This window comes from Rhinichthys klamathensis, unplaced genomic scaffold (genome assembly GCF_029890125.1).
Source record: "Rhinichthys klamathensis goyatoka isolate OS25496 unplaced genomic scaffold, OSU_Roscu_1.1 h1tg000076l_1, whole genome shotgun sequence".
Taxonomy (NCBI): Eukaryota; Metazoa; Chordata; class Actinopteri; order Cypriniformes; family Leuciscidae; genus Rhinichthys; species Rhinichthys klamathensis.
Window position 1 is genome coordinate 5,298,745 of NW_026606618.1, and position 18,152 is coordinate 5,316,896.

General features: G+C 36.0%; 1 protein-coding gene across 1 annotated transcript in view; it reads left to right on the forward strand.

Moving 5' to 3' along the window:
- The window catches only part of celsr1b (cadherin EGF LAG seven-pass G-type receptor 1b), a 48,943-nt gene that overhangs the window by 21,444 nt on the left and 9,347 nt on the right, over positions 1-18,152 (forward strand). Inside the window, exons 6-17 of the mRNA XM_056251126.1 lie at positions 8,132-8,289; positions 10,661-10,824; positions 11,123-11,248; positions 12,320-12,486; positions 12,626-12,811; positions 13,819-13,932; positions 14,019-14,193; positions 14,442-14,583; positions 15,926-16,046; positions 16,469-16,652; positions 17,338-17,439; positions 17,984-18,078. Coding sequence (XP_056107101.1) covers positions 8,132-8,289; positions 10,661-10,824; positions 11,123-11,248; positions 12,320-12,486; positions 12,626-12,811; positions 13,819-13,932; positions 14,019-14,193; positions 14,442-14,583; positions 15,926-16,046; positions 16,469-16,652; positions 17,338-17,439; positions 17,984-18,078 — 1,734 coding nt within the window. The remainder of the gene's footprint in view (positions 1-8,131; positions 8,290-10,660; positions 10,825-11,122; positions 11,249-12,319; positions 12,487-12,625; positions 12,812-13,818; positions 13,933-14,018; positions 14,194-14,441; positions 14,584-15,925; positions 16,047-16,468; positions 16,653-17,337; positions 17,440-17,983; positions 18,079-18,152) is intronic.

Consider the following 18,152-nt stretch of genomic DNA (forward strand, 5'->3'; position numbering starts at 1 on the left):
TTGATTGTGCAATGCATTATGTAAGAATGGTTTTACGAAGAATTTGCACAAATTTGTTCTGATTGTACTTTGAATTTTTTGGTCCTATGCCAGAGAAAATCTCAAGTCGTGTGCTTCGTGATGAGATCATTGCCTCTGTGTCCATATTTCATGAAAGAAGACACGTGATATCAGCGGCATCTCTAGCTGTATCAAAGTTCACAGCACCTTCTAAGAACTCTGGTCAAAAGAAACATCTTGTATTTCTACGTCTTTTATCCTGTTCAGTTTTTCGACCCTCATATTTCATTTGCTGAAATGTAGCTTTCATGAAGTTTGGTGCGTGTGTAATTCGTCATGTGTCATGTTTCACGGCCAAAAGCTAGTTGTGTCTTCTCTTTTACCTGTGTGTCTTATTACACAGCGTCTTGTTCTTAAGAGTATTTTGTAACCCATAGTGTTAGTATTATTTAATAAGGTATTCAATCCTTGTTCTTCATGTTTTAAAGCAGTAGTTCTCAAGTTTTTTTTTTTTTTTTGTTGCTTAATTACGAAAACCTTAACCTATTGTAATTACAAGTGCAATTAATTCTGCTTGAATGCATTAAGCTCTCATTAACCCCTTCTTAGGTTCCTAAGTGACCTTTAACCTTATTTACATGTTGCCTTACTTTAAAACAGTATTTGTAAAAAAAAAAAATCAAATTAAAAAAAGAAAGAAAGTGTTTTAAGCAGTTAATTGAGTCTCAGTATTCCTGAATTGAAACATAAGGAATCTTTAGAGAATCTCACTGATGTCTCTGAGTCAAAATGCTGAAGGTTTCTCTGTTTGATGGTCCATAATTTCTTTTTAACCTCGACCCAAGTTGCACTAAACAGATGAAAGCCCAACACAAGTTGGAAATCTCACTGAGACCAGTAGTTGCATCCAACATGTTATAATATAATGTAGCATACAAGTTAGTGAGTGTATTATTGAATTGGAGCACCATTTACACTTGTAAACTCTTATGGAAGATCACTCTAAAGCCGTCTATTTAGATTCAATGTCCTTTCCCCCCATGCGTATGTCGTGCTTGCTCCATTGTGGCTATATCTCCCCCTTAACCCTGTCATTTAACAAGTCCAAGCTCAATATAGTCTGATCAGGAACGCAGACAATAGCTAACCCCCTGTTGAGTTAATCTGGGACTACAATGACACACTTGGAGTTTCTAAAAGCACCAGATGGCACGCTTTTTTTTTTTTTTTTCTGCTGCACATAAAAACACCCAGCCTATTATTGTAAATCTCCAGAATGCTTTTTTATTTCATGAAATAAAACTATGAAAGATAATATTACCATATGGTAAGGTTGTGGTGAAGTTAATCCTTAAATGCATGAATGTTTTGGCAATCATTATTACATATTCGGGTCTTTAGCGGCCGTTTCTATTTTAATGTCCGAAAGTTTTTTAACAAGATTTGGTTCAATTGTCTGCCATACCATATTGTGAAATGTTGTCTCAAAAACTATGTAAATCACTTCTATTTGACCCCATTGATCTTTGCTTTCCAAAGTTCAACCTGTGTGTTATTTTGTCTATAGACTCGAGTTGTCTTTTGAAGACACTTTCAAATGTACCTTGAGTAATAATAAGCAAACACAACAGGGCGCAGCTGTAATGCAGTGATGCTTTGAAGTGTTATTCTTCATTTAAAGTGTCTCAGCAAGTGACTGCCTACTCCGATTTTTACAAACAATCCTTTGATGATGGAAAGATTTTTGCATTATTCACAGTTTGGCAGTTAATGTGGTCCTTTATCCTTGATGGTTTGTTGAGACTTACTGGTTTTATGTGTGATGTCCAGAGACCCCAATGATTTTTTCACTACAGATTATTTTAATAATCATTTTAAATGTTCCTCTGACCTCAGTAGCCAGATGCACTGCTGTTTTGGGGTATATTTTTTTATATTTTTGAAAGAAGTTTCTTATGCTCACCAAGGCAGCATTTATTTAATCAAATTCTTTGTATTTGCTGCTCAAGAAACATTTCTTATTATGATCATCAATGTCGAAAACAGTTGTGCTGCTTAATATTTTTACTGTACTTTTACAGGATTCTTTGATGTATAGAAAGTTCAAAAGAAAAGTATTTAGTTGACCTTGCTGAATGCTCATGGTAGAAAAAAATGAATTAAAAGAAAACAAAATCAATTGGCATCCGTATAGTTCTACACTGGTTACACCAGTAATAAAAGCTTAGCATATTGTTGCTCAACCTTTTCTACCTTATAACACAATACATTTGTTTTCCTATCTGAAACAGATCACTGATATATATATATAATTTTTTTTTTTTTTTTTTGACTGAATAGCACATTTGGAAAGGAACAAACTCATGTTTAGGCCCCCGGAATCCATGAACCGTTGTTTTGATCTTTGAAACAAAAAGGCTGATGAGTTACAAGGGTGGAGGTTAATAGCCGTTGTCGGGATTTGTGTGCATGTGTGTTCCTGTGGGCATTGAGCTTGTCATTGAGTTAATTTTCGTCGTTGGACCCAAGACAGCAGAGATTTTGGGATCATTAAGGCGTTACAAAGGAAGCGGATCCTTATTATGAGTGGCAGATGGTAGAGCTGCGGTGACTACGGGTCGTGAACACTCTGATCCTGAATCAGTTTTCTTTTCTCCATGTTCGTCGTGCACCTGGTAAAAACTGAAAAGAGACGTCCGTCCACTTTAATAGCAGTAGAAACATGATATTTGAATGGTATTCGGTCTGTTAAAAGTGTCTCAAACTGTTTTTTTCACACCTTTTTTTAAAGCTAAATTGACTGCTGTTGACTGAGTAGTCCGCTTCAGGCCATGACCGGTTGGATTTATTCCATGACACTTCATTGCATCAGAGTGCAGGAATTCTCCCATTCATGGATTTCCTTGTTGACCAGTTTATCAGTCTACTCACATTCCCTTCTTCATCTCTTCTCTCTGGAAGCAACTGAGAGGAATATGGCATCTGATTTATGAATATTTGAATTTTTAGTTGGGTTTATTTATTTAGCATTTATACATACCGTATACAGTAACAATGAGTTGAATATAAATGTTAACATTTAGTTATTTATTGTTATTGTAACCCAGGTCACTGACTAGATCAATAGTAATTATAATCATTTTATTTTTATTAATATCTGTTTAGTATTAATAACAAAAGAACGCAGATAAGTTAATTTAAGTTTTATATTATATTACAAAAATTAATCTAGGAAAAGAAATTGGCCAAAGAAAGTTTCGATTGGATGAGGTCGGAGGTTAGTCCCGCCTCCGGGAAGTGAGTTCGGATTACACAAGGGGGTAATCCATCGACCGGAAGTTGAAGCCGGCCGGGTGCCGCCATGTTGTAGCAGAACTTCACTTGCGTTAGCATTTCCATTGACTCCCATTGATTTTTGCGTCACTTTGACAGCGAATAACTTTACATCTGAGGCGTTTAAAGACTCCATTTGTCCATTATTTATTTCTAAAGAAACACGACAATGTATAAAGGGCTCCATTACCTTCTATGTTACATTATGGCCCCGTATGAAACAGTTTTAGTAAAAATAGGCTAACGATTGCGTCATAACCACTCGACTCTCTGTCGCGCTGTACAGAAATGACCGTACAGACAGGAGGAGAAGCTCGCAGGCACTCGGGGGGACGTCCCGTCAAGGGAGAAGCCCATAGATAATGAGTCCATAAAAGCAACGGAATACTTACTCCTGCTCACTCACGCCAAAGAACTCTTTGCTCAAGTTCCCCGTCTCTGCAAGATTAACGTTGGCAGTTTTCACGCACAGCTACTAGAAGATTAACGTCTGTCAGACAGGTTGCTCACGTCATCAAGCTTAGTTTGAGTCGGTTTGAGTCTGCGCGTCAGGAACGGAAGTTCTCAAAAATCGCTAAAAGTGGGCTTCAACTGTCTCAACTGAGTTCCAATGAGATCGCTCTGTCCATTTCTTTTACTGTCTATGGGATTACAGCGCGAAGAACAAAAACGAGAGCAGCAGAGAGTGTGACGAAGGAAAATAACGCAGATTGACGCTAGACAGTGTGCATTGTGTTCATAACTCTTAAAAGAGAATTGAAAAAATCTATTTTTAGATTATTTTAGTGACAAATATTCTTAGAAGTCACACTTTAAAAGTAAAAGAAGCCGACAGAAGAAGAGATCGAGACGAACAGGAAAAGTTAGAAACGCACATTAAAAAAGAAGACTGAAACCATCTAGATTGAGGCCAAACCAAAAGAAAACTTTATTTTATTTTTCTCTTTCACTTACTTTTTCCTTGGACAAAATATATTCACCCTGAACTGTGATATATATATTTTTTTTTCCTTCTGGATTTCCCCTAGCCTGACTTCGTCATACTCATATTCTAGTCAGAATGTGAGTCTGATACTGCTTCATAGGGCTTTGATTATGAGGCGTGTCTTAACCGAACCAGGAAAAAAAAAACTCTGCACTCAATTGGATAGACCTACAACCAATGAGAGCAACGCAGTAAGTCAACTACTTTGCATAGCACAGTTGTCAACTACAGAACTCAAATGCACGCACGCTGGAAGAAGTAAAATAACGAGTGTTGCTTCTTTTAATTGGCCCTCTATGAGTGCGACCAAAGGAGAAACTACAACGACCACAGGGTTTTCATTGCGTCCCATCTTCTTAGTTACCATCGGAGCCAGCTGATAAATTAAAGTTTTGCCGAATCCCGTAGGGAGGACGGCAAACACATCTTTCCGATCGACAAATGCCTTGATTGCAGTTCTATGTTCGTCTTTTAAAATGAATGCGCTGTCGATTTCTTTTACAACAGACGCGATAGCGGAATCTCTACATCTCAGTTCTCCAGCTGCAGTCATCTGTGAGGGAAACCAGTTCAACCCAAGCGCTCTTTGATAACGTGAGGATTACGTCCCTGCAGATCATCTGTCCATCATCATATAAAACACGCCCTGGCAATTTGATTGGCCCGACGATTTCTGAACCGATCATAATTACTCCTCAATGGAGCGAGTCCAGACCGAACTTCCCGATCAAAAAATGTTGTGGGCGAAATCGGGCTGGCATCCACGCTAGATTTCCCCTGAATCAATCGTTTGATTTTTCTTATTGAACCGGAACTGAACTTAAAATATTCAGTGACATCTGAACATTGAATCTGATACTTGAAGTTTTTTTTTTTTTTTTTTTTTTTTTTTTTTTTTATGGATGCTGATTTTGAATTGTGAAATCTGGTTTGAAATCTTGATTTTGAAATCTAAATTTACAAATTGAACTGAAGTGTCAATTGTGGACTGAACTACTGTTTATTACTGCTGTCTATTTGTTTATTCATATTGTTTTATTTGTCAAAAGATTCCATTCATTTATTTATTTTTTCTTAACAACAATACATTTAATTTCCTAGTAATTAACATTTACCTTTGAGTCTGAGTTGCTTTCTTTCTAGGGATGGGACGATTACCGGTTTCACGATAAACCACGATAAAATGTCCTGGCGGTTAGTATTATCGTTTAAAATTTAATTATCATAAAAACCGTGTTTGATTATCGTGATTTTGAAAACTCGCGGTAAATCCTGTCCAGCCAGAATCAGACGCAGGCGCGAGTAGGCGCGCAGATGCAATGTTGTTGTTTTTGCGCGAGAAGACATGGCGGAAGGCAGTGACAGCGCACGGGAGATTTTTCAGCCATCCAAGAGGACAAAATCGGAGGTATGGTCGTATTTTGACTATTACAAGAGTCTCGAGGGCAATTTTATCGAGGATGGGCACCCTGTCTGCAAATCTTGCAAGAGGAAAGTCGCTGCAAAAGGGGGAAACACGTCAAATCTGCTAAGTCATCTAACGTTACGTGACAACCACCCACTGTTAATTTTTACCTTAATACCACAACTAACTTGGGCAAATAATTAGACAAAAAATTTATTGGAGATGAAATATTTCATTATCTCACGTGTAATTATTGCAAAGCTTCCGCGAAGAGAAAAGTTTTACAGCAAGTGGATTTGAGCCAAGACGAACGAACATATTCAAACTATTAAGGGTGACATTTAAGGCATAATGTATTGTATTCATTCATAGTAAACTTATTACAGTTTTATTTTTTTATTTTTTACCACAGAAATAATTTAAGGGACATGAAATATTGAATTGTGATTAACTTAATGTTTTTAAATCTTGCCGGTTTATAAATCCATTATACAAGTGTCCAAATCAATCGTAAAGTAAATGTGATCACTACAACAATATTGTAGTAGTATTAATACTAAATTACTCTGATTTAATTTTCAAAACAATCAAAACTGAGACGCAAGACATACACATTTGAATGAAACCAGAGATTGCGTCCGCGGTGATCCGAGACATGGATGTGCGCTGTGTAGTGTGTTGCTACAACAGTCATTATAAGTATGCCAGTAGTTTAGTCACCCTGACCCAACCAACATATTTTGTTCATTTAAAGTGTGTGCGCGTGCGTGCGCGCGTGTGAGAGGGAGAGAGAAAGTGATTTATTATTTATTAATAATAATAATATTCAGTCATAACTTACACACATCCATAAGTGTTATTATCATTATTAATGATAGGGTTTAATGACGGGTTCATTAAAATCTGCACTAGGAAAACTTATACCTCTCACTATCAGGGCTCTATGTTAATGTTAATATAATGTTTATGCTTAAAGTGCATATAGCTGCTAGCCTGCTAATTGTATTTTTTTGTTTGTTGATTTTCAAATGTTTTCAGGGTGAGCATCAGTTCTTTTTGAACATTTCCATCTCATTTTAACAAAACCGTGATAATATTGATAATCGTGATAACTTTGGTCACTATAATCGTGATATGAAATTTTCATACCGTCCCATCCCTATTTCTTTCTTTAGTGTCTGTTATAAATTCTCTATACTCCAGTGAGTCGAACCCACCTTCTGTAATGGTCCTAGAATAGATCACATGTACCCAAGTTATTACGCCATAAAACGGGTAGCTGCGGGTTACATTATGCAATGTTGAATATAAATATTGACAGTCATTTAATATTAATTATCACTTTGAATTTTAGGCAGCATAATAACAACAACAATAATTATTATTATTATTATGTTGCAATATTTTGCAGCAAATTTATCATCGCTGTTGTTCTGGTAACACAGACAAATACTTTCAAAATATTACTCTGTTTTCTTTCTCTTTTATTTCAGCAAAGGCTACACAGATAACTAGATAGACTTAGTTTGAATGGTGACCGCAGTCTTCAGGAGCGAGTGATGTTCACATCACACCAAACTGTCACTTGGAAATGTTTTAACACCACAGGGCAGACATCAAAGATCAACTCAGCACATCATTCGCACCACAAAATCAATTTTAATGAGCTGAGAAATTTTCAAAAAACCTCTTGCGTGGGGGAAGGGTGTTGCCAGATGATAATACAAATTTCTGCTGTTTTGTGGAAACCGTTTGGGTCTCTGGGGAGGTTGTACATGAAATGATGTGCTCTCTTTGTCTGGTATCTCCTCTGTGCCAGCGTCTCGTTGGCATAATCTAATTAGATGAGCTGAGAAGGCCAGAATTTCACAGAGGGGTAAAAAATCATCTCATGCTGTGTGTTAGAGATTACAGACAAACTAAATCTATTATCTCCAAATTCACAAAGGTGTGAATGGAAATGTTGCTCCGATTCACAAACTTTGGAATTCAATTCCAGGATTTTAGAAGATGATTTAAGACAAAAGTTTAATGAGACATGTGTGATCTTCAAGTAGGCTACATTAGATGGGTTTTCAAAAAACAGATGTCCATGCGAGGGATCCCCATTTATTAATTATAAAAGCATCTATATATTTTATTGTATAAAGAAAACTATTTATAACAGTACTGTAATAAATGTAACTTATTTACATTTGACATACTAGAAATGTACTTTTGTTTTTTTCTGTTAATACAATGAAATAATATTTAATCTCTTGAATTTCAACAGTGTTTAGAAACTACATACATTGTTTTAAGCTAAGCTTTAGTGCCCAGATTACTGTTGGGGCCCACAAATTAACTTTGTATTACCATTACATTTTAACTGTTAAAATTTAAAGACACAACTTTTTTTTATATTTAAGCCTAATATAGGGAGTCTTGGCATCCCTCATGGCCCCTCTGAGGAAAAGGTTGCAGTGGTTGCCGTCGACGACTGTGATGTGGCCATGGCTCTGCGTTTCGGGGGACAGATTGGGAACTACAGCTGTGCAGCCCGTGGTACACAAACAGGCCAAAAGAAGTAAGTGTTTTCTTAAAGTCAACATGAGACTGCTTTTACAAACCATTTTACTTCCAGAGTGTTTAGTGAATCAGGATATTCAACAAGAAAAAAAATATTATTAATAAAAATAAAGAATAAATAATATTTACTTTTTATTTTTAGATTATTGTTATTATGCTGAGTTGAATATAAATATAAATAATATTTTATTATTTATATATTTTAATTATCCCTTTGCTTTATTGACATCAGCACTCTGATGATAATAAGAATTATTATTATTATTTAAAAAAAATAGTGATAAACCTAGAAACATTTTGACCCAAACAGGCCAAAAGAGATCAATGTTTTCTTAAAGTCAACATGAAACTTGCACAATACTTGCGTACTAATGCGTAGTGTGGCTTATTTAAGAGTGAAACAGGATATTCATCAAGAATTTTTTTAATATGTATTTAATATAATAATAATAATTTATTATTGATACTAATACTACTTGTTTATTTATTTAAAAAAAAGTTATTTTATTGAGCCCCCATATATTAAATATATCATGAAATCGCATGTTGAGGGGAGATTTCTTTTCTGGGTTGACGTACATCTACCCTGACCAAAACCTACAATCTTATTTAACATCTTTTTTTGGAAATATGTGACTGCAGAAGTAAAATGGCTTGCAGAAGCTACAAAACATTAAGGAATTGTGATTTCATGTGGAGTTTTCATGTGGAGTTTGTGATCCCTTCCTGATCAGTTGCACTTCCCAGTCTGTCAGTTCTGTCTCCCACATTCATTCATGTTTCCACCATCTAAAGCCCTCACGGACATGATATTGTGTGCTGAAAGGGAGAGTGTGACGGGACAGAGGAACTTGAGTACACGAAGGCATGCTAACCACCGACGGGTGTTGAATAGCTGATCATTAAAGGAGATTACAGAGCATTCTGCTTCTCCCATTACACTCCATTTTTCCCCTAATCTCCATCAATCTGCACTCTGTCTCACGTCAAACAAGTTTTATGGGCTCTACAATGGGAACACACTCTCGGCTTATCTGCGGCTGGGATTTGCCATTGTAGGCTAATTGTCTCTCTGTGTGGAGAACAGCACAGTATTAGATGGTGGAGATCCATGTGAGTTAAGTGGAGATATGGTCCGTAAAGCCTCTGAAACGCAACTGCTAGGGTAAGACCATATGCTTGCAGTAAGTGCTGACCCATAAACCTACAGATCTATGTGGATTTATGGGTCACAATATGAATTGTAGATTAAATACACTGCTATCCGCCAAAATGTGAAGCCCAGATGCTGAAATACAAAACCGCAGCATATCTGGTGACAATAAAACTCTCAAATAAAACAGAATAATATTCTGAATAAAAAACAACAACGTGTAAACACACTCCTTTTAATAGCTCTGCACATTTTATTCTAATGGTTCTTTCGTGAATGGTTTTCTCGCAGACCCTCCTTTGAAAATACAAGATTATTTTCATAATCTGATATGAAATGATAGACTATGATGGATATGATCATTGCTGCCAGATGTTGGCATATATTACTGGATAAATATCTGTTTTAAAAGAAAAAAGGCTATGAAGGGCATTAACCCAGTTTGCCGGCGTAGTAGAAACATCTTCACCCTTTATTAAAATATTATGAAACATTTGTTAAAGATTTTCCAAGCATATTGTGTAGTTGTGCTTGGAGTCAATGGTTTTATTTGTGTTAACGCAGTGAAACATGCCACATTTTGTGGACATAATTTTTGGCCAGACTGTCATACAAAGAACACATGCAAAACTAGAGAGAACCAACGAAATATGAATAACTAATTATGTTGTAGTCAATGCATGCTTTTGTTCTGTGGCTATAGTTTGCCATTTTCGCCAAATAAATGTATTTGTCAGATAAATACAAAAAAAAAATCCTCATATATACTGTGTATATATATATACTGTATATATTAACTGCGTGAACAATACCGAAGGAATAGTTCGCCCAAAAAAGCAAATTCTTTCATCATCTTGTCCTTATTTTTATCCAAACCAATATGTTTGTTTTCTTTGAAATGTGATGAATGAGGGTTGAAAGGATGGGGGGTTTTCTCTCTTTTTTTTTTAAATAAAGGACAAAAAAGTACAATTAAAATAGCCACTCATTGTCATCTATTTTTTGCCTAATGGGCCTCAAGGTGTAGATATCTCAAGTTTGAACGCACATAAACATTTAATTATTTCCAATCTAACTTTCAAATGATTGGTATAATGCCTGTAATTTTTATTTATTTATTTTATTTAATGCAACTGTATTATTCCATATAATGCAGAATGTTTGGGACTTGGGTTTTTGTATTCGTGGCTTCAAGAATCTTTCTGTTTGTGTGCAGGTCACTGGATCTCACCGGACCTTTGCTCCTGGGTGGCGTTCCAAACCTCCCTGAGGATTTCCCCATCCAGAACCGAGACTTTGTGGGCTGCATTAGGAACCTGACTATCGACAGCAAGCCCATAGACATGGCCGGCTTCATTGCCAACAATGGCACCACAGCAGGTTAGAAACTGTATAACAAGGGTTCATATCATGACAAATCATATCTACCCTGATTTTTTTTTTTAAATAATACATTTCGAAGTACTATAAAAAAACAAACGCAAAACTTTTTCCTCAACTCCCCAAAAATTTAACATTAGAAAAATGACAGTAAAAAAAACGACAAAATGTGGCCTCCTTAAATATTTTTTTCTCACAGCACTGTTTCTTCAAAGAATGTTTTTCTTTCTTAGCTTTCCATTAAGCTGTCAAACTCCAACCCTTAATATTTAAAGTGCACTTTCCCCTTTCTATTCAGGTTGTGCAGCAAAACATGACTTTTGTAGCCTGATTGTTTGTCTGAATGGAGGCGTATGTGTGAATAGATGGAACACCCACACCTGTAACTGCCCATTAGGCTACGGAGGAAAGAATTGTGAACATGGTAAGATAATCCGCTCTTTCCTACTCTTTTCTATATATCATTCTTCCTTTGACTTGATTTTGCTTAATGGACACAAACACATAGACACACCTGCCATCTTTTGCCTGGATTTGCCCTTGGCCTCATACCAAAGAGTACACAAATCCAGTGACTCATACCTGAGACAGGAATCTATCTATCTATCTATCTATCTATCTATCTATCTATCTATCTATCTATCTATCTATCTATCTATCTATCTATCTATCTATCTATCTATCTATCTATCTGTTTTTTACACTGTAAACCTATTTGAGTAAGTGCATCATAATCACAAAGAGTCCCCCTTAACGGTCAATGGAGATTTGAAAGAGTGAATGGGGTTGCAAATAGCTTAACATTTTCAGTGAGCTTAGTTTGACCTAATTTCTTGGAAGGAAACCTGGTTGAACCCGCATTTTCTATTTATTTTTGCTTATCAATTGGATGGAGAGGTCACACCATGTTATGAGTCTACAAAACACATAAAAGTCATAATACCACCAGTGGAAGTAGATCTAAATCCCTCATGTCACTCCAAACCTAAATCACTTTCTTACTTCTGCGGAACACAAAAGATGATGTTTTGAAGAACATTCAGGCTACTCTTTTACACACAATGAAAGCATACTGAGATCAGGGGCTCTGAAAATCTTCTGCTCTGTAGGTGGAAAATCTCAATTGAGGAAACCTGAAGAGAAGGCCAACTATGAATATCACTAATATTACTGTCACGCTCCCAGGGTTGGGTCTAAGATATACTACTGTTATTTCCATAAGTTCAGACCTCGCATAGAGAAAGTAAAATATTTGCCCTGAGGAAACTGGTGTGTAAGAACGTTTCACATTCCTGATTAAGAAATCTCCTGGATGACTGGGAAACATTCCTCGGTCCGTGAATGATAGTTATTATTTGTGCGTCGGGACAGGAGGGAATGTCAAAGTGATTCCCTCAGTGTGTGCTTGTTTTATTTAACAGATTTCAGTTAATAAAACAACTTTGTTTAGTCTGGATGTCATCTAAATTGTTGTCTGATGGTCTTCTTTCCACAGTCATGCCCGCCCCCCTACATTTCGATGGCCACGCACTGGTGTCATGGAGTGAGACCGATATTACCATTGCCATTCCCTGGTACATGGGTCTTATGTTTCGCACCCGAAAAAGCACAGGCGTTCTACTACAAGCCAGTGCTGGAGAGTTTTCCAAGATTAATCTTATGGTGACTATTGTGTTTCAGTAATCCACCATGTTCAATCTTGTTTTCCATGATATGTCTTTTTTAATAAAGCAGATAAATCAGACTGTGCTCTCATCCTTGTTTGTCTTAGATTTCTCATATTCTTACTTTGTGTTTCCAGGTGAGCAACAGACACCTTCGGTTCCAGGTGTTTCTGGGTGTTAGACGTGTGGCCCTCTTAGATTTTTCTCAGGTTTGCGTGGACGACGGTGAATGGCACCATGTGCTTGTCGAGCTCAAGAGTGGAAAAGATGGCAAAGACATCAAATATATGGCTCTTGTGTCTTTGGATTATGGCATGTTTCAGGTATATTATCTATTATCAGTATTATCAGGTATATTTATTTGTAGACCACCTAAGTCTGGTTCAAACAAAAATAATGTTCAACTATGGCAATGTGGTGCTGTGTGGACTTCAATTAAAACTTTCCGGTAACACTTAACAATAAGGTTTCATTTGTTAACACATTAGATCATGTATTAACTAACATGAACTAACCATGAGCAATACATTTGTTACTGTATTTGTTAATCTTTGTTATCATTAGTTAATGTAAAAAAAATATATATTTAAGCTAATTGCCAAAGCAACATTTCTAATTTGCATTTAGTTTAACATGATGTACTAAAATAACTTAAACTGAAGAAAAAAAAATATATATATACTGTATATATATAAACAGTAACTAAAAAAATGACAAAACATAAGTTATTAAAACTATAATTATTTAAATAATACTAAAACTATTTAAATTATTATGAAAATGGTAAATACAAAAATAGAATCGAATTAAAAATACTTCAAAACTATAATAGTGTCTCAATGACACTAAAAAACACTGTAGCTTTTATGTATTCTAATTACACGCAATTATATAATATTTTCACACTTTTTTACATCATTTGACAAATTTCTTTATAAATGATGCTCAAAATAATCATACATGGAAAGGATGCACATAAAAGTCTTAGTTTGCATACAAATTTATATAAAGGGCTTTCATGCTATGAAGAACAACTATTAAAATTGTTTTTGTGTATTTTATTATTATTATTTGTTTTAAAAGTGTTGAAGCAGTAGTAGATTCAAGAATCCACCCCTTCAGTGTAATAATTAACATTTTGATGATAGATTTCCCATGCATTTGCTGCAAAAGTAAATGATGGAATGAAAAAGTTTTAATGTGACCTTCACAAAATAAATAAGAAAAAAAGTGTAAAATCATCCTAGGTGAGTGCCTCTAGTTGAAGAAACACCAATAAAGGCATGTGGTTTGAGTTCTGATATTTCTGATATTATTTTGATATATATAGAGGACAGTGGAGATTGGCAATGAGCTGCCCGGGCTTAAACTGAGGAACTTGTTTATCGGCGGACTGCTTAAGAAAGACGGCACTGTGCAGGGAGGATTTACTGGCTGCATGCAGGTAAATCTCACATACAAGCACATTTACTTTGTTAAAAGGTGTGTATTGTCTTATTCACATGGTTATTTCATGTGGTCATCTTATAGGGTCTGCGAATGGGTGAGACTTCCACCAACACTGCCAACATTAACATACGGCATGCGACACGAGTCCGGGCTAAAGACGGATGTAATGTACCTGATGCCTGTCCATCCAACCTGTGTCCAACACACAGCCGCTGCGGGGACAACTGGGCGTCTCACACGTGTGTCTGTGAGCCAGGTAACACCAACAGTTCTACATAGGGACTAAAACCTTTTAGATTAGTAATGTAGTGGGGTCTAAAAGCTTGAGACCACATTTAAATTGGAATCAAATGTGGTTTATCATTAAAGCAAAAGGAGGACATACATAAATTCCTGTACATTTTTAATTAGACTTTTAGAGCTTTGTGTATATGAGTAAAGATTGGAGTGTCTAGTTTTATCAATCTTTCTCAGTCTTTCTTTCTCTCTTTTCCTTTCCCCCAGGTTACTTTGGCAGAGACTGTGTGGATGCATGTCTCTTGAACCCTTGCGAACACACTTCCTCCTGTGTTCGAAAACCCAGCTCCACACATGGCTACAGCTGCGAGTGTGGACACAATTTCTATGGCCAATACTGTGAGCTCAAGTGAGTATCTCTCCTTCTCTTTGGTTCATTCATTCATTCATTCATTGCTTTTACTAAGGTTTAGGGCTCAAAACAAATCCCTAACCCTAAAGTTTTGCATGTAACTTGTCCTAAATTTTTTGTCAGACATGAATGTTGTCTCAGATTATGCATGTTATTGAGCAGAGGGTTAGTACTTGATCAGACATACCATTTTTGTCTGATTGATGATAAAATAGGGGTCATGTTAGTATTTGAAGATATAGTTCACCCTCATATCATTCCAAACCTGTATGACTTTCTTTCTTCTGTGGAACGTGGAATATAAAAGATATTTTGAAGAGTGTTTCAACTGTTTCTGCCCATATAATTTAAGTCAATGTGGTAAAACAGCATAGGACACCCCATTGTCTTTCATTGCATGGCCACAAAGAAAAAAAAAACACTGGCACATTGTTTAAAATATCTTTATTTGTGTTCTGTAGAAGAAAGAATGTCATACAGTTTGGGAAATAATTGCAGAACATTAATTTTGGGTGAACTGTCCCTTTATGTTTAGATTTGGTTAGGATTAAGAAAATCGGTGGACTTTAAGTTAAAGCTCGGTACGTGTTTTAACACGCTGACTGACAACAGCTTTATTGTCTGATGGTCTGTTTCATGAACTGCCAAGGTTTTGTAAGTGGCGAAAGCTGTGATCGCAGATGCTGGCGGTATTTGTGATGGTATTGTTATGATGATCCTTTAAATCTGGTCTTTCCTTTAATTCTGATAATTCCACATGTCCTTGACACCCACACCGTAAAGCTTTCATTTATAATGCAACAAAGTAAATTAAAGCTCCGACTGCTGGAATAATCCAGTAATTGGCGAGTCTTTCATCCACTAAAGATAAACTGTTCTTTAGCAGAATTACTTGGGTTTTGAAAAAGTGAATTTTCTTTTAAATGTTCGTAATCTGTAAACTCCAAAAATTAGATAATAACAAATAAAAGAATTTCCATGAGAGGAGAAAGACTTAAATAATAGGATAAAATACTGTATGTTTGAAATAGTTTCTGTTCCTTCCTTTAACCATGAGAAGATTCTCATTTCAATGATCACAAAGGAAGCGGGCTTAGAATGATGTATTGCTTTCACACAAGCAATTTCGTGTTTGCCTCGCAGTCAGAATACACCGCTTTGATTTTACAGCGGAATTTTATGTCCAATTTCAAAGCAAATTCAATCAGTCTCAGTCCACAAAATAAGCTGTTTTGAGTCTCATTCTGTGAGGTTTGTAGTTTAAACTGCACTATTGCATGATTTTATTTTTCTCTGTCCCCCTTTTCACTCTTTCTTTGACTTGTGCGCACACACACAGAGGGGATCAACCTTGTGCTCACGGCTGGTGGGGATACCCGACCTGTGGGCCCTGTAACTGCGATGTCAGCAAAGGCTTCAAAAGGGACTGTAATAAAACCACAGGAGAGTGTAGCTGCAAGGTAAGCTGCAAGTGATCGCATGCTCCAGACTCTCAATATAATGGGCAAAAACTGACGGGAAACCAATGACTTCTAGTTGTACAACAATATAAATATAAACTGGACCATGTGGCTTTTATTGTATTAAAGCGTTAGTTCACCCAAAAATAACCTCGTATTTGCTCGCCCTCAAGCCATCCTAGGTGTATATGACTTTCTTCTTTCAGCCGAACACAATTTGAGTTATATAAAAAAATACCCTGGCTCTTCCAAGCTTTATAATGGGAGTGAATGGTACCTTGAGATTTTGAAGCCCAAAAAAGTGCATCCATCCATCATAAAAGTAATCTATAAAAAATAAGTATCTTAATGTACATTATTATATTTTGATCTCAGGTCTATGCTCACAAGATGCCATAATTTTCTCCTCCTCAATTTTTCAGGACAATTACTTTCGCCCTCTTGGTGGGGACACTTGCTACCCTTGTGATTGTTTTCACCTTGGAGCGCATTCACGGACATGTGACCCTGTAACGGGCCAGTGCGCCTGTAAGATGGGTGTGGTGGGCCGTCAGTGTAACCGTTGTGACAACCCCTTCGCTGAGGTGACAGTCGGGGGATGCGTGGGTATGTGTGCTGTCAACTGGACAGGATTGCAATTTACTGTTGTTGAGCTCATTACAAAACTGGTTACAAAATTCTCGACAATTGAATAAATAAGGACAAAAAAAAAGAAAGCTGTTTACAATTTTAGCTTACATATCCATGCACAGTATGATGAAATGTAAGTGTAATACACTATAATCACAAGTAGAATGCTTTCAAGTTAGCATGGAGTACCTGTACTGACTATGGGATTAATTGGAGAAGAAATAATAGGAATTTGTTGCTCCCAAAACTGAAACTTCTGTCAACATTTACTCATCCTCAAGTTGTTCCAAAACTGTATGAATTTCTTTCTTCTGTTGAACACAAAAGAAGATATTTTGAAGAATGTCAGTAACCAAAGAGTTGATGGACCCATTGACTTCAGTAGTATGTTTTTCCTACTATGGAAGTCAATGGGGTCAATTAACTGTTTGGTTACCCATATTCCTCAAAATATCTTCTTTTGTGTTCAGCAGAAGAAAGAAATTCATACAGGTTTGGAACAACTTGAAGATGAGTTAATGATCACAGAATTTTCATTTTTGGGTAAACTATCCCTTTAAAAGGCCTTATCATTAAGACAAAGCAAGTAGTGACAGTAAATGGCATCTGTTTTGCCGTACTGTCCTTTCTCTCCCACTCTCACTCCATTTTTTTGTTCTAGTGGTTTATGACGGTTGTCCCAAAGCGTTTGAAGACGGTATCTGGTGGCCCCGGACCACGTTTGGTGGCCCTGCAGCCACAAACTGCCCCAAAGGATCCAGCGGTGAGTATAGATTAATTATACGGTCCTTAACTAAATCAAGAATTTACATAAACAACCAAAGTTTGGACACACTTCACTGAATTTGAAACATTTAATTTTATAAAACATTAAAAATATAAGTATACAGTTATTTTTTTATAACTGAATATATAATTGGGTTTAGCTCATTTAAAACTTTATAAACACAATTATATATATTAAATACTAATTAATTTAATTACAAAACTAAAATATTTGTTTAAAAATACATTATATATTTGTATATGAAAATATAGTAAAACATTTTAAATGATGTTTTATAAACAATTATTAATGAATAAATAAATAGATATTTTGGTCACTACATAAATCTCATATTTCCATTTGTGTTTATTAATTTGAATTATTTTACTATAAATAAAAAAAGTAGAAAATAGTACTTACAATAACAAAGAAGATGCGTACAAACTTTTGACTTGCAGTATATGTAGAAATTTTCATCATTTTATTTATTTATTGTTGAATGATTTATCGATATGTACACATTTGATATGTCTTTTGACAGGCACAGCTATCCGTCATTGCAGCGATGAAAAAGGTTGGCTTCCACCCGAGCTCTTCAACTGCACTTCCCTCAGCTTCTCAAAGCTAAAGAAAGAGGTTTGTGACTTTTGTTGGTTGATTCAACTTGGAATTTTATTAAACATTCTACGCCAGCTTCCACAATCCTAGAA